This window comes from Motacilla alba, chromosome 21, assembly GCF_015832195.1.
Source record: "Motacilla alba alba isolate MOTALB_02 chromosome 21, Motacilla_alba_V1.0_pri, whole genome shotgun sequence".
Classification (NCBI taxonomy): Eukaryota; Metazoa; Chordata; class Aves; order Passeriformes; family Motacillidae; genus Motacilla; species Motacilla alba.
Genome location: NC_052036.1, coordinates 4,046,615 through 4,062,642, shown reverse-complemented (window position 1 = coordinate 4,062,642; position 16,028 = coordinate 4,046,615). Strand labels below are relative to the sequence as shown.

The window sequence follows — 16,028 nt, the reverse complement described above, 5'->3', positions numbered from 1 at the left end:
GCCCTTCCTCTCTTTCAAATGAACCTCACAAATATAATCTGTTTATTTATATCAATTTAGTCCCATCAATTAATGATGACAAGGCAATTAACTAGAATGCCAGACAGTAAAAAATAACCACATAATGCCTTCTTTAGAGGAAATCTATTATGTAATTCTAATCGGTCTTCATTAACACAAAGTATTCCAGTAAAAGGTAGTAATCTAGTTATAGTCTGTGAAATATGAAGATCCTCAAAGTAATTTTTCAGAATTAAGGATATTTTTAGTCAATAAGAAGAAAACCTGTCTGCATTTTTTCCGCAAAAAACTTTTTTTTCAAAAAACACACAACTCCATAAGGTGCTGGTGCTGAGCAGGCTGTGCAGTATCACCAAAGAGGAACTAAATTCCATTCATCACCTCTCTCCCCCCAGTGTTTGGGGCCTGGATCAAGCTGAGAGCATGCCTGCACCCATTTTTTCCATCCCCCATCCAGGACTTGCTGCACAGGCGCTGGCACCAGAGAAAGGAGTCTCCAACCAGCAACTGTAGGGGTTTTCAAACACCCTAACAAGCAGGTGTTGTGCTGATTAGTGTTCAAATCAGTGTTCACAGATCTGTTCAGATGATACCCCACTCATCCTCGCCTCCTTCACACACTGACTCCACGACTGCCATGGGTGACAGGAGAATGGCACAGCACGACCTGACCTGGCTCATTCCCACCTGATGAACTGAGCAAGTGACTTGTGCACAGAACAAAGACAACACATTTGCTTCAGTATTTCATGTGAGGCACTTCAGAATTACCAGTGTTTTAATGGTACTAACCAAATTTATCAGTTGTGTATATTAAAGATTCAATTTTTAGGGAAAACGAGATGAAAAACGTGAGTCCACAAAAGAATCCGCTTCACATGGAAATACACATTTTCTAATTTTAAGCCTTATTCCCCTTCAAACTTATTAATAACTAGTAGTTGATAAGAGAGAATTAACCCCAAATATAGAAAATCCTGCAAACAAAGAACACAGACAAATATAAAAAGTAGTCAACCACTTCTCCAAAACATTCCCAAGCTGTTAAGTACTCTCAACTTAAAATTTCTAATGAAGCAGCTTAAAAATCCCAAATTCCTACAGGAATGTGTTTACAATACAAACTCAATTATTGTCTTATTCTGATGCTTATCTTTTCTTACATCCTCTCAGCTCATCCTACTTTGGAATTTAATTACATTCCAGTATTTTTAGTTCAGATGAAATTACACATTTTCAGATTAATTTAGCCTAAACCAACTCTTGCTAACAGCCAATCCTTTTTCTATCATGCCCTAATTTGTGACCCTACAAGTCAGCATGAACGGCTCTTTTAAACCTTGTGTCACCCCACCATAAAGCCACGCTCACTGTCCCCAAACCCAGCACAGCACCCAGCATTGCTGGGTCAAAGTTTGCCCAATTTCCTTTGATCAAAACCCTCCTTTTCCTCTTACCTCTGTTATTTTCTGAGCTGGGTTGACAGAGAACAGCCAAGGGCTGACTGCTCCCTACACTCTGGTGCAGGGAAGGCGCGACCTTTTGTGATTAGTTAAAATCCAAGGACGATGCTCTCACAAGGACGTTTCAGCTCAGCTGCCACAGGAGAAGCACAAGACGGGAACACGGGCCCGAAGCAGGCCCAGCACTCAGCTCCCCCCAAACCAAATCCCAGGACATGAGGCATTCCCTGATGGACACCTGATGCTTCCCACGGAACGCCCTGCCAGCACCGTGCCGGGAATCCCAGCCTCTCCCCAGGCTGCCTGAATCCAAGCACGGCCTCCACAGCTTTCCTCTCACCTCCCTCCCACCAGTTGTGATCTTATGCAACTGTCAAATCCTTGGCATGTTTGAAAGCTCCTTGTTCAGGCGCCAAGTGGGGACTCATCTAATCCCTGCAACGAGTCAGATGCTGCAATTGTGCTAATGCCATGCAAGACTTTCACTTTCCAGAACTTCACCAAATTTTTAATATCACCAAGAAACTAGGATTAAATGTTAGCTCCCCTATGAACTACATAATCTGAAGAAAAAAACCCAAACCCTACTCATTTGATCCTTTCCATACATCACCTAGAGTGCCCTCATGTCCTTCCTAAGGGCAGAACCCTCTCTCTAACCACTGCCCACTCTGGCACATCAAAACTACAACAGTGGGACTGTGTCCACACATCCCCTGCTTTGGTTGGTTTCCCACCTGCACGTGCCTCTGGCTGTGACCAAATACTATCTCAGCCAACACCAGGGATTTTGGTAAAGGCAGGTGGGCAGGCTAAAGGAAGCTGTAATAAATGTAACAGTCCCTCCAGATCTGGGATCTGTGCAGGATTAGAAGTGACTTTTTTATAAATTTAAGGAGTTGAGGAGATGAGAGCAAGGATTGAAGAGGAAAAGAAACCAGACAAGAGCAGCAGTTAGAAAAGCCTGGGAGTAAAACCAGTGGGAGAAGAGGAGGCAGAGCAAGCACACAAAGCTGCGGTTATAAAATCCTCCAAATCTTTCATATCCTAAATTTAAAGCAGAAAACAAAATACTGCCCTGCTCTTGGCTAGCGCTGCTCTCAAAGGCCACAGATTATCAAAAAAAAAGTTTGCAGCACAATTTAGCACTGGTTGGGTCTTCTAAAGCTGTCTGGGATCACAAATGCCATTGAGCAGGGAGACGGGTCCCCACACCACGTCACCACCAGTGTTACCATCCCTGGCCTGAGGCATCTGCCTGAATACTGTAAAGTGGTATTAAGAAGCTGAACAGTGGAAGAGCCACGTTCCACCTTGGCATTGGGAGTTGGGACTTGGTGAACCCAACGTCACCTAACACATGGAGTATTTTCTTGACAACTGGTCCAAAAGTGTCACCGGTTCTTAGTTTTTGACAAATCCTGTTACACAGCAAGATTTGTACCAGAGCTTTACTTTAATTACTGTAAATAAACCAAGCAACTTGGCCGAATGGTTTCATGAGTTACCGGCCCAGCCGAGGGCCAGGACCTGCAATCCTCCTGCAGTGCTGCTCCACGTGACATCCCAGGTAACACTGCTACAGCAGCCACTGCTTCCAAAGATCCAGACAAAGCCTTCAAAACAACTTAGAGAGAAACAGCCCCAGCCCTGCACCAGCCCACTCCAGCTCCTGACAGTACTGCGCTTCCAGGAGCAGCCCCACTGGTGCTCTGCAGCACTGGTGCTTCCAAAGCCCTTGCAGGTGTGTGCAGGTCATGATTCCAGCCCGTGCTGCTCTGCCATGCTGCTGGGAATGAGCTTTGTGAGGCTGCAGAGAGAACTGATGGCACCCCAGAGAAACAGGTCAAACAGAGACTCTTGGACACGCTGCTAAAAGAGGTTTTGTCTCTCTTAAGGAAATGTGGAAAGGTTCCTGCAATTATCACTTTGCTTCCTTTGCTTGCAACTGTGTGAATCAATCCCTAATACCCTGTTTACTCACTGCAGCAGCTTAAGAGCAGGGGGAAACACAGGAGCCCTTTAGCCAGAGATAGTGAAAAAAAATAGTGGGAACATCCCACAAATACCAAAGTCAATTAATTCATTTGTTACGGGGCAAGAGTCCTGCATAATTTGTCCTCTGAGTAGTTTATTTTACCTAATTGCTTATCCAGCAAGAAGATCTCCCCTGCATGACCCATTTGCTGTGCAAGAGGCTCGACTGATGAGAAATAAATGGTCACCTTCCAGAGGGCACGGAGTGACAGCAGGGATGCTCCATATGCTGCTCTGGTCCTCAGACCCACATCCAAGGAAAGGAATGCACCCATAACCTGACACCTCGTAAGCAGGGTTGAGCTTTGGTATCCAGGTTCTCCTGAGGAAACCAGGAGACCTCAGTTCCCCTTTCAGGACAAGCAGGAGAAGGGAAGGCTGCAGATAAGGCACACCCCACTAAGGCTTTACTTCCACCCCGCTGCATCGCTGCGACTCACAGCAATGTGTTCACCCATCACTCGCCTTTCACAGCAGCACTTAAGGCAACACAGCAACTCCAGTTGTGAGGGTGGAGCTCTTTGTCAGCCACATCACACTCTCACAGCTTCTCTACTAGAGTCAGACAGAGCAGAGGCAGAACCAAATGGCTTCATGCCTCACTTGTACATCCCCTGTCTGTAAACATTGCTGGGAACAGGTGGAGCAGAGCTGTCACACCTGCAGCCACCTTCAGCTGGTCAAAAGATGAAACCAGGACAGATGTTATTGGTCTCATCAAAATTTTGTAAATTGAACAGTGAAATGGAACAGCCTTATTTATCTTAATTTAGTTCATCCTTGACATTTACAAAATAAATACAGGAATAATACTATGGCCACAATTCACTCTCACTGATAGCAGCAGGAATCGCACGTGCTCTGACAAAGGACAGGAGTGACATGGCTACTGTCTGCTGGAAGCAGAGCAGAGGGTGCCAGGGGATCCCCAAGGGATCCACCAGTACCTCTCAGCTCAACACCTCCCTGCAGCACCAAGTACATCCTCACTGGACAGAGACAGGCAATGCTGAAAGGAGAAAGGACTGCAAGATGATGCTTGGAGATTGGCTGGGCAGTGGGTTTCGAGCCACCACCAAAGAGGCAACAAGATTTCTGTCAGGAAAGTTTCCAGCTTTCACATTCCACTGGGAGGCTTCCGATGGGCTTTTACTGATGCTTCATCTCCCTCAGAATCAATAGCAAACAATAATCCCACGGCTAGGCATAAATCATGTTGCACAACTCGGCGAATCATCACGTGGGATGCCTCCGGACGAGGCCACTTCTTTATTTCGAGAAACAGCACCATTAATGGTTTCTGCCTGCCAAGCAACAAGATTCCCACTTCACAGCATTGGAAATCTCCATCCTGCACTGAGCCCAGCCACTGCCTCCACCTGCTGTGGAGCAAATGTGGGCAAAGCTCATCTCAGCTGGTTGGCAGCTGGTGGGTGCTGGTGCTGGGGACGAGCCAGGGAGGCAGAGGGGCTGCAGAGGGGCAGATGCACACCCGCCCTGACACCAGTCCTGAACGGGCCCACCTGCCTGGGGCCACAAAGCCCCTCCTCACACCAGTCCCAATACACACCCAGCTGCCCAGGACTGCAGAGAGGCTCCTAAAACCCCTTTTACCACTTGTCATCCTGGTGATGCCACTTCAGGTGCCGCAGCCCTGGGCAGCAGACTGCGCTGTCTGTTTACGACGCTGCCGCAGCACGAGCCAGAAACTCAACGCTCTCACAAAGAGCAGCTCTGGAAAAGCCCGGCAGCACCTTCCTTCATGTCACTTTACATCCTGTCAGTAACTTACAGGAAACAAAACGGCCCATCAGAGTTATCCAAGGGTGTGAGACTTTAGGTACATCTGTAATTAAAACACAGACACCAAAGCTGCGAAGCAGCGCCATAAAGCAGATCATTTTACAGCTGGCTGGGCTCCCTCTGATGTACTTGAGAACCATTTTTAAGTGACATAAAGTTTAACATACCGGTACATCTGCCTACCCACCAGATTCTACACGGAATTTAAAATTTAATTATATTAAAGTATTGTTACAGTGCGCATAGCAAGAACGCCAACCAAGTGTAACTTGAGGAGAATCTTTGCCAGCTTGTTGTGAATCTGTGTTTTCAGGACTAGGAAGAAAAAGAAGAAAAATTCAAACCTGAACACCTGTATCAGTGCTCTCAGCTTCATTATTGCTCACCCACCAACTGCTCCACATTTGGGCTGAGCAGAGTCACACACTTGTCCAGCGTTTCACTACAATGTCAATGCACACCTACAGCACCTGTGCCTGCCAAGCAATTACTCCTCACACCACAGCAAAAGCAAAGCCTGCTCACTGCCTACACACACTTATTCAGCACCAAGAGGAAAACCTCAATGTCTGCAGGCAGCTCCTCATCTTCCAACAACCACAACACAAACCAATCTGTCCTCTCCAGGCTGAGCAGCAGATCCTCTGGGATGCTTCCAGCTGCTCTGCATACAGGCACAAACATCCTCCCCCCAGTTCCATGGTACCAGCACATGCTGGCTAACATTCCAACGGGCAACTTAAATAACGCTGTGCTTGTCACATAAGACACTGTCCCCATCATGAAACCAAAGCACCAACCCCCTGGCACAGGGCACCCTCTGCCCTGGGCTCAGGGAGCCCAATCCCTGCCAGCCCAAGATGGTCACGGTGCCTTGCTTCAACACTGCACTCCAACCTCAGGGCTAGGTTTCCTGGATGCAAAAATCCTTGTCAATAAATTAAGAACCCAAATAAATAGTTTAATTTTCATCAGTTGCTATTTGCAGCCATTAAGATGCAACAAGCAGTTGCTGGATGGTGTTTTTGACGCAGAGAATGTATTGGAAGAAACAAGAGAATATCATTAAGGGTCAATTAGGAGCAACTTAAAGGTTATTTTTGCATATCTTACCTCCTGGACAAAAGAAGGTTCTTCAGTGCCATATGAGAATATAAATTAAGTCGCAAAAATCTTTAAAATGCGACAAAGACTCATTTTGTTGCCATTTAGAACAGCCTGAAGAACAAACAGCAGGTCTTCTGCCACTCTGCAGCCTTCACGTATGACGCAGGAAAGGGCAGGTCCAAGGTGGTTCCACAGCAGCCATCGAGCCCTGCCCTTCACAGCCCCCTTCAACAGGAAGCACAGAATGCTGGACAGTACGGAATTGTCTGCCAGGTCTGGGTGTGACCATCAGAAGCCCAGCCCAACAGCTCTTCCAGCACACTCTTTCCTCTGTCCTACCCAGGACAAGGGCAGCTCCTCACTGATCTGCCTCTCAGCCTGGGAATCCCAATCACAGGTCCAGTACAGGGGGCTCACACACTGAGCAGCCTCCTCAGCCCTAAGATCCTCCCACATGGGATCAAGAACAGTCAGAGCCTGCCAAATACTGAATGTCAGCATTGTCCAAAGCCACATAGTCTTCCTTGGCCATACCCACTGACAGAAAAACCTACCAAGCCTTGCTGCAGGCAGATGGGTTTGCTGAATGATTTCACTGCTTTGTTATCAGATAATTGCTTTTTGTGACTATTCCATGTTTTCCAGAGTTCTGTTCTCCTCCAAGGGGTAATGCTGCAGGACTCTTATGAGTCCATATAAAGAGGGGAAGAAGCCTCTGCACCCCAGCCCTGTGTGCCTGCAAAGCTAGGCAGTGGGGGCAGGTGTTTGTGTGCATGGACCAGCTGTGGAGCCACCATCTCTGACAGGCATCCCTCTGAGATGTGGGAAAGCCCAAGCCTGGTGACCCAGGGGCTGCAGAGCCATCGGTGAGCTGGAAGAGTCAACCTTCAGCCTCTGTGCCAGGTGAATCCACAACAGAAACACAGACCTCTTGCCTAGGTTGTCCGAGTTGGCCAGTGCCATCTTCTGCTGTGACACAGCTCTTCTGAACTGCCAGCTGAAAACAGAGGGAAACCAGCTCTCCCAGAGGACCAGCACACACCAGGCTGGATTTGCCACTGGAAGAATTTGAAAGGAATACTTGAAGACCATTGCCTGAGTCAGGCCAGGCATCTGGATGGCTCCCAGCAACTCTGCCCTTAGGTCACTTTACAATCAACACGGTGAGCTGTTAAAAGAATTCATTATTGGTGTCTCAACACCCCTGGACCACAGCAGCTAAAAATCCATACGAACGAAGGGCTCTTAAAACCATCTGTGCACTGTTTATTCTCTGCAGGGACAATAAAGAGAAGGAAATACTGAAAGCAGCGAGAAGAAAGTGTTGAGAGTCATGAAATCTATAAAGTGTAAAGAGAGATGTGCCACATTTAGCAGGGATTATGTCAAGCAGCATCCTGAGCCAGGAGTGCTGACAGCACACACACGCTGCCTTCGACAGAGGAAAATAGGTCGTGTGAGACCCCAAACATGCCAGCAGAGCTCCCAGCAGCACGAGCAGAAACCCCAGATTTCAGCACTGCCCACAGACAAGGTTAATGGTCCTGGATCCTATGGAGAGTACGAGCCATATGAGAGAGCAGGACCTTTAAAACGTGCCTTGAAAGCCTAAACAAGGTCTCGAGAGGACTTTTATTTGCAACAAGCACAAGGGGAGAGGACAGAACTTTTGCCACCAATCACAGCTCTGGGCAGTTGCTTTTCCACAACCTCCAGTTCCCATGAGCTTCTCCTCCACCAGGAGCCTCTGTCTCATTTCCCAGCAGCCAGGACATCCTGGCAGCAGCATCTACCCATGCAGAGGGACAGCTCTCACAGAGAGCACACTGGAAAGAAGGCTCTCAAGGTAATGGCCTAACATAGTGAATTAATTCCAAAGCACAATTGTTTTCAATCTTCATTTAAACCCAACCTTACCTAATCTCACTTTAACGACATAGGAAATGGAAATTCCCTTAATAATGTAAGTTATGAATATTTATTACCCTATTTTTTACCTGAAAATGGAGTAATTCAATTAATTTTACAATTAATTATTTAATACAGAATTAATATAGTGCAAGATCCTAACTTTTCTTTACGATGCCACTGATATCCCAGATAGGGGATGTCCCTTATGCTGGACTGATGGACAGGTAGGGCACAGGGTGCTTCCTGGGCAAGGGGAACCTGGACAGGAGATGGGCAGACTCCAGGGACTGCACCCATCCTGCTCTCACCGTGGAGTAGGGCTGCTCCCCCCAGCAATCCCCCTGTGTCCTTTCCAAGACATGAAGCAGGAAGGGGCAGAAAGACATCTGAACTGCATTCCCAGATGGAAAACGGACCTTGCAGCTTCTGGGCACAGCCAAGGCTTTTCCATTGCCTGGGGCCCAGTTGTGAAATAGTGAAGTCACCTCGGATCGCTCAAGAATATTTTTTAAATATTGTACAAATGCTAATGGCAAAAGGCACCTGGAAACAGAAGCAAAGTATCTTCCTCTGGCAGAATGCTCCTGGACTCAGAAAATTGACTTTGTCATTGAAATTCCAAAGTAAATAACAATTAAGTTCTACTTGATATATAAATGTCAAGTAATTTTTTTTTGTCATCGTGATTTGCATTTAAACTTGGAAATGTCAGCCACTTGGCCCTGCTGCATTAGCAGAACGCTTCCCCCGCCCCGCTGCCGAACACCCGCTGCGGATTACCCGGCACATCATCAAGTAACCAAGCTCCATTCCAAGGGAGCCTCAAGGTCGATGCTTGCGAGGTGCACTCGCTAATTTATGTTGATCAAGCAGAGCGCTCAAAGGACTATTGTAATAATGCTCCAGTACATTTCTATCCGTGTATTCAATCAATTGGAGTCGTTCAACAAGAAGTTTCAGGAAAAAGTGATTTTAGGGACCTTTTGCAAAGGTTTGTCATAGCTCCTTCAATGGCAAGAGGGCCTCCCCTCCATGTCCATGACTAAAGCGACCCATCTGTGCTGTAACACGGGAAACTCTGTTTGGGAAAGAGATGAAAACATTCAGAACTGCAAGCCTGGCTCCAAAGCAGCTCGTCCCTCATTGCCACGCTCTGACTTAGCTCAGTGACCTGTGAGGCAGCACAGCCCAGCCTGGCCTGACCCTCTGCAGCAGTTCCTTCACTGAGCTGGACAGCACCAAAACCTCGTCACCGATATCGATTCTTTGGGCACAGCTGCAGCAGCACCAGCTCCCACGGGCAGCATCCAGCCATGCCCGGAGCCCCTGTGGCATCCATCCAGCAGTGGCTCCTCACAGCACACGATACATCATCGTATTAGGAAACTCTCTGTGTGTCAGTGGTGCAATTAATTTTTATTAATTTTGTGAGATGAAATTTGTAGCACCCACAGCAGCAAACAAAGAACGGGGAGTGTTCCAGTTCAGTGCCAAATCGATGTCATTAATTCTGTAATACCGGGAGCCCTGATTGTAGCAACTCAGCATTTAACTCTTCCAATTAATTTTTATATTAAAAAAAAAAAAAATAGAAAACGAACTGAACAATTTCAGAAGGACCTTGAACTCATGTCACAACTTTCCTTCTCCTGGGACATTCTTTCTCCCAAGTGTAAACACACAAGAGGAGGGTAAAGAAATGTGTCTGCTGCTCTCTGTGGAGAGAGCTGCGGCCACAAGGAAATGTTCATCAGAAAATTATTTTCATGCATTGCCTTTAGCAAACCAAGCTCTTAAAATCAGAAGATGCTGCTACAAAAACATCTATAATCTCCTATCTTTAATGATACCATGTAGAGCCAGACTAGTTAATGTGTTTTCTGACACCTTAAAAGGCTTCTCTGGCAAAGGCTCAGCCAGAAATTGTTTTGAATTAATTCTGAAACTGGGATTACCAACACAGAAAAAACTATTGCTAATATTAACTGAATTACCTGCTGTTCTGCAGCCAAGGGGAGCCTCACAGCTGCCACCAGCAGGAAAGATCCATTCAGGGCCCTTCCACCACCATGGCAGCTCCAGGTCTTGGAGAACCACTGAGAAAGCAATTGGGTTTCCCACATCTCCTTCCCAGGTGCTACATGTTTTAATACAACAAGCAAATGCATTACTTACCAATGTCACAAAAATACACAGTCTGGGGTGGAGAAAGCCCACAAAAGTAAAACAACACAGCTCTTTTGTTCCCATATTTCATGGAAAGCAGGTCCTCTGTGCGCCCCACCTGCAGCTGCACTGCAGAGGTGCAGAGAAGGGCTCCACGTCCATCCTCTCTTCAGCTGGGTGCTGTGGAACACCTGGAATCAATCTGTGCTATTTGTTAGGGTGGCACTGCTCCCACTGGGACCTCTGTCCCTGCTCATGGCAGCAGGAGGTGATGCCAAACCTGGAGCACGCTGCTCCGGGCGCTGCGGCACCGGCCCCTGCAACGGATGATGCTGGGATGCAGGATGCTAGAATGGGCTTTTCTCTCACCTGGGTCCCAGCAGGCTCCTTCCAATGGCCCAGCCCTCTGCAATAGGAAAGGGGTGATTGGGAAAAAGAAAAACAGCAAAAGCCCAGCAAGACCAGAAAGCAAGAGTCGTTCTCTGCGTTAGTGAGACGTATGGAGCCAGAACATAGCTGAAACAGCAGGAAAACATCCACAGCCAAAACTCCATGTCTGGGTTCCCAGGGGAGCGAGAAGTTAAACATTTATGGCAGCACGAAGAAGACATGACATTTACTGAATAATAAACTGCAAACATGTCTGTTAATGCAGCTTTTTGGGCCCTCCTCACCATCAAACACTTAACCCCAGCAAGGGAAACACCAGAATGGCAACAATCCCCGTGCCTGTCTGTGAACAGGCAGCACATGGTGGGGCTGGTGCTTTTTTATTTATTTAAAGTTAGAAGCAAGGGAGCTCTGTCAAGATAAACAGCCCGCGACCTTGCTCAGAGACTTCAGATCTGCTCATCTGAAGGGATACAATTAAATCCTGAGCAATCGGGTTGAAACTTTAACCTGCCAAGACTGTAGCTGTTCCATTTTTAATCAATCTGATTTCATTCAATAAAATGCTCATTAAGGCAATTAATGAGAGTTTGGTGTCACAAGCCATCAGGCGTGACTGGGAGTTTCCACTTGGTGGTCAAGGCATTGATCAGTGAGTCAAGTCATCAGCGCGAGAGAGTCAATGTGCTGAGCAGGAGAACATTACCTGGTTTTGGGGGAGGTTGTTAGCCACTCCTCATGCTTTTCAAACGTTATTAAATAAGCTGCAATTTCCTGAAAGAGAAATGCAGAAAGAAAACAGAGTTACTTGCATGGCTGTGCTGGGAACTGGAAAGTTTTATAACAGAGACATGGAGCCGCCTACCCCGGGGCCAGGCTGCAGCTGAAATCGGGTTTTGACTGACAGAGCGCACTCAGTAAATGTTCACATCCACGCCACCAAGGCCAGGCTTAAACAGGACAATGAAGAGATGCAAATGAGGAAAGGCATTAACATTTTCCAGCACAGAGAATTTGCTGGTAACTGTGGTGACCACGGCATCGCCGAGAGCCTGGTGTGACGTCAGGAAGCAAAGGGGAGGGTAGCGACAATACGGACACAGGGAGCTAAATAAAATATTTATAAATAGAACAGCATCACTGCAGAGAGAATTACTGAATTATTAATCGTTGCCATAAAAAGCCAGCGGGTGACATCAACATAAGTCATTGCTCCCACTTGCAGGAATGATACGGGCGATTACTTCCAGATCAGAACCGATTTGTTTGCAGGAAATTATCGGCGCCAGCGACATAATTCACGACAGCGCCAGAAACAGGCCTGAGGAAGGGGACAGAGGTTCATCCATTTCCTGGGTACAAACCCAGGGTGGTCACAAGGTGACAACTGTCACCACACCAGCAGTGTCCCGATATCTAGAGATGGCCACGGACTCCTGAGACTGCTGAAAATAAACCCCCTAAGAGATACTCAGAAGAATGCAGGGTTTTGATGGTTATCTTCCAAAAATTATCACCCAGGCCTCTCAGAGGGGCCTGCATAGCAAAAGCTGAACAAGTGAGGTCAGTGAAACTGCCTACAATGTAGAAATGCTTCAAATCAGACCCCCAAACCACATGCAGTATCATCTCCAGAGCCACTGCAGCAGAAGTGTCCCCAGGCTGTAACTCCCAACAGCACAACACACGCCAGTGCCAGGGCTTTCCACCAGGAGAGGTGTTTTTACTATTTTTTTTTAAACTAGCTCTATATAAGGGCTGTCGCTTACAGTACCAAAGCTAAAAACCCCCACAATGCTCTCTAACCAGCTGGCCCAAGCATCTGCTAGAGCCACAAAATGCAATTATATTACTCCCAAACGAGACGTAAAAATATCTTGTTTCCAATACTCTTGGTTTTAAGACTCATACTTAATGTCCTCTGGGCATTGCGGCGGTGCCAGATCTCCGTGTTATGTACTTTATTAGAGCTGTGTGAATGTCATATTAATGACTCCTGACCAACATGTTTACACTGCAAATAAATTCTCCTGGAATCCACCGACGCACCCCTTGTTTCCCAAGCCTGTCTCTGCAGGTTTAAGGGATCCCCATGCACAGAGATGACAGAGCAGTGACACGAAGCTCCAAAAACTCTTCTTTTTAATTTCTGACTAGTGGCTAATGGCTGAATAAAACTCGGCATCAAAGACAGACTGTGCAGACCTCCAGCGCTGACACTGATGACCTTCCCAATCCTCACAGTTCCATAGCAGCTGCACCTGAATCAGATGCAAGTGCTGAAATCTGGACACTACATGGCCAAAAAGTCTGACCCCAGATTTCCAACAGGCTAAAACCACCGAAGAGCTACATAACTAAAACTCTTCAGAAAATATGGAAAAAGATTTCTGAGGTTTTTTTAAGCCAGTAATTCCAAAATGCAGCAATCAGCAGAGCTGTATTCCCAACCCACGTTATGTGTCCTCAGCTCACCATGCTACAAACCAGTGTCACCTCTTGCTGTACAGTGAGATGAGCTCTGGAGAGACTGAGGAGCACTTGGGAGTTCCCTGCACATTCTCTTCAGCACAGGCAAGCAAGCATTTACAGAAACAAACCCCTTCAACGCCAAGATGGTTTAGGGGTTCAGCTTAGTCTGAGATTTTGCCTATTCCTACTAAAATTCAACTGCTCTAAGGAGAATTAAGCCATTTTTAGCTTTTGTGGCTGAACAAATACATTGCTATGGCATAGAAACTCAAAGTATTTCAGGTGAAGGAACTCAGCCTTACCCATGGCTCATTCACTCTGCTCCTTCCTGCCAGACCATGCCAGGCACATGTGAAAACTTAATCCCAAATCACCACCAACTGGAGGAGCTGCAGCAACAAGAGGCTCCCATGCAAGGCAGAACATGGGCTTCCACTCTGCTGGCCTGGCCCACTCACCTTTGGGCAGAGGAAAGGCCAAGCTGCCAGTCAGTGCCACAGATACACACTGGGGAAGGAGGATGTGCTTCTCTGCTGCAAAACTCCCTTAAACACCATTCCTTATATGTTCTGCTTTCGAAAACTACAACTTTGTGTCAGCTCTGCAGAGGAAAGTGCTGAGCCCAGCACGGGTGGTTGATCAGAGGTTTGCATGAGGTGCCTCTGCCCAGGGGCTCCCTGTCTACATGGGACAGGCAGGGCACAGGCAGGGCTGGGGGTCAGCAGCTGCGTGGGCCGGGTACTCTGCTGTCCCACCAACACCCTTTTTCCCTTTGAAAAAAGAGGGAAGAAATAGATTTATCACCAGAAGACACAAAGTCATTAAATAATTAAAAACAAAACTATGGGCACAATAAAAGCCCTCTGATAAAACCCTGCATTTTAATGCGTGTTAATTCCCCTAATGATTCTTTCTGTGTCTCACAGGGTCAAATCAATGTCCTCACAAAAAAATCCAATTATATCCCATTCATCGTATCTTTGGAGCAAGGCTATTGTTTGCTTTTGTCTCCTATCAAACCCTTTTCCCATTGCTTCTTGCCCGAGACTACAAACAAAAGACAGCATGGCACCAGCAAGGTCAGACGAGACAGAGGTGGCTCTGAAACCCCGGCTGGTCCTGGCTCCCCTGTGACTGCACAGCGAGTGACAGAAATCAAGGGACTCCTGCACGTGACACAAACGCTCAGCCTCGTCACCAGCCAGTCCCCCTGCAGCACCAGCCAGGCCAGGTGGCACTAGGTGGAACCCAAGGCCACCCAGGTTAATCTCCATGGGCAAGGGCACCACACACCACGGGCAGCAGCCCCTGGGCCAGGATGTCCCACCCAGACCCACATCCCCTCTATCCCAGCCTGGAAATTACTGTCAGCACAAACTGAGTGAGCATTGCTGGGAAAGGGGGAATCACTGAAAGCTGTGTGGATCCAGCTCCACTTCCGAGCTTGTTGGCCAATCCCAGGGCAATGCTCAGCACGTGGCTTTCCCTCTCTGAGTGCCTGCAGGACTGAGCCCACCACTCACACTGGTGAGAACAGGCTTGATTGACCATCTCAGGGAATCACACCATAAAGCAATGAGATTATTTAACATTCAAATCACTCGAGTTGTGTTTTATCCTAAACTTGGTCAGATAATTCTGTGTTTAGTTTAGAGTTGGTTGCTCGGGCTGAAAGCATTTTATCTAGTTGCTCATTTATTTTTCTTTTGCACTTGCCAGTTTGTTCAGGTTATTAGTGTGAATGCACCAGGGAGCCACCAGCTGGGAAGCCCGGTGAGCTGCGTGACACAGGACACAAGCAGCTCCACCATCTTCAGACAACTGCCAGCAAGGATGCTCCCATTGCTCTCTCAGCCTCGTGCCAGTGTGGCACCGCTCACCCTGGCATTCCTGGCTCAGGCACAATGGCAGAGCCACCACACGCTCCCCACCCAATGCTACGTGACTGCAGCTCCTCAGACAGTTCAATATTTAATGTCAGCACGTAACAGCCCAGAGCTGTGGCACATGGGCGACCTGATCTCACCCGCCATGTCCCAGCTGCCGCGCTGAGGACGAGTGGCAGTGCTGCAGCCAGTGGCACAGGGACAGGGAGAGCAGGGAGGAAGGAGCTCCCTCAGTGCACTCAGTGCTGCCCAGCAGCTGCTGCAAAGCTGTTTGTCTTCATGCACAGGACATGGCCACAAAGCATGGGACAGGGATCTGGTGCTGTCAGACAGGCTCGTGACCCCATCGTGCACGCAGGAAGGCGCCAACTCTGCCCTGAGCTGAAAGGTTTCCAGTAAACACACATATTTTTTGGTAGAAAAAGAGTAAGTTAAAAAAACTCTGAAACGGACAATTAATGGGTTCCCTAAAGCCATGAACTGAGTGTTGGTTCCTTCCTCCCAGCTCAATTCCCTCCAGGTCGTCCTGCATCATCACAAGGTATCGGCAATTCCCACCTCACCTCTCAATATAAAAACAGAAACTGTAAGGGAGAAGGATTGCAGGATTCCCTAGGCCGGGCAGCTCTGGTCACCATCTGGTCTCAAAGCAACATGTAATTCATTAAAAAAAAAGCAGTTTGAATTTCAAGTTATTACTTTGTATGAATTATACACACCCGAATTAATAAGCCTGAATCTATGCATGTGTTAGGAGAAAGCAGAAGAGTTT

General features: G+C 47.4%; 1 protein-coding gene across 9 annotated transcripts in view; it reads right to left on the bottom strand.

The window, feature by feature from the left end:
• The window catches only part of CAMTA1 (calmodulin binding transcription activator 1), a 241,944-nt gene that overhangs the window by 166,976 nt on the left and 58,940 nt on the right, over nt 1–16,028 (bottom strand). For all 9 annotated transcript variants that reach the window (XM_038159679.1, XM_038159680.1, XM_038159684.1 and 6 more), the window contains one exon: nt 11,605–11,672. In XM_038159679.1, the coding sequence (XP_038015607.1) occupies nt 11,605–11,672 (68 nt within the window). The remainder of the gene's footprint in view (nt 1–11,604; nt 11,673–16,028) is intronic.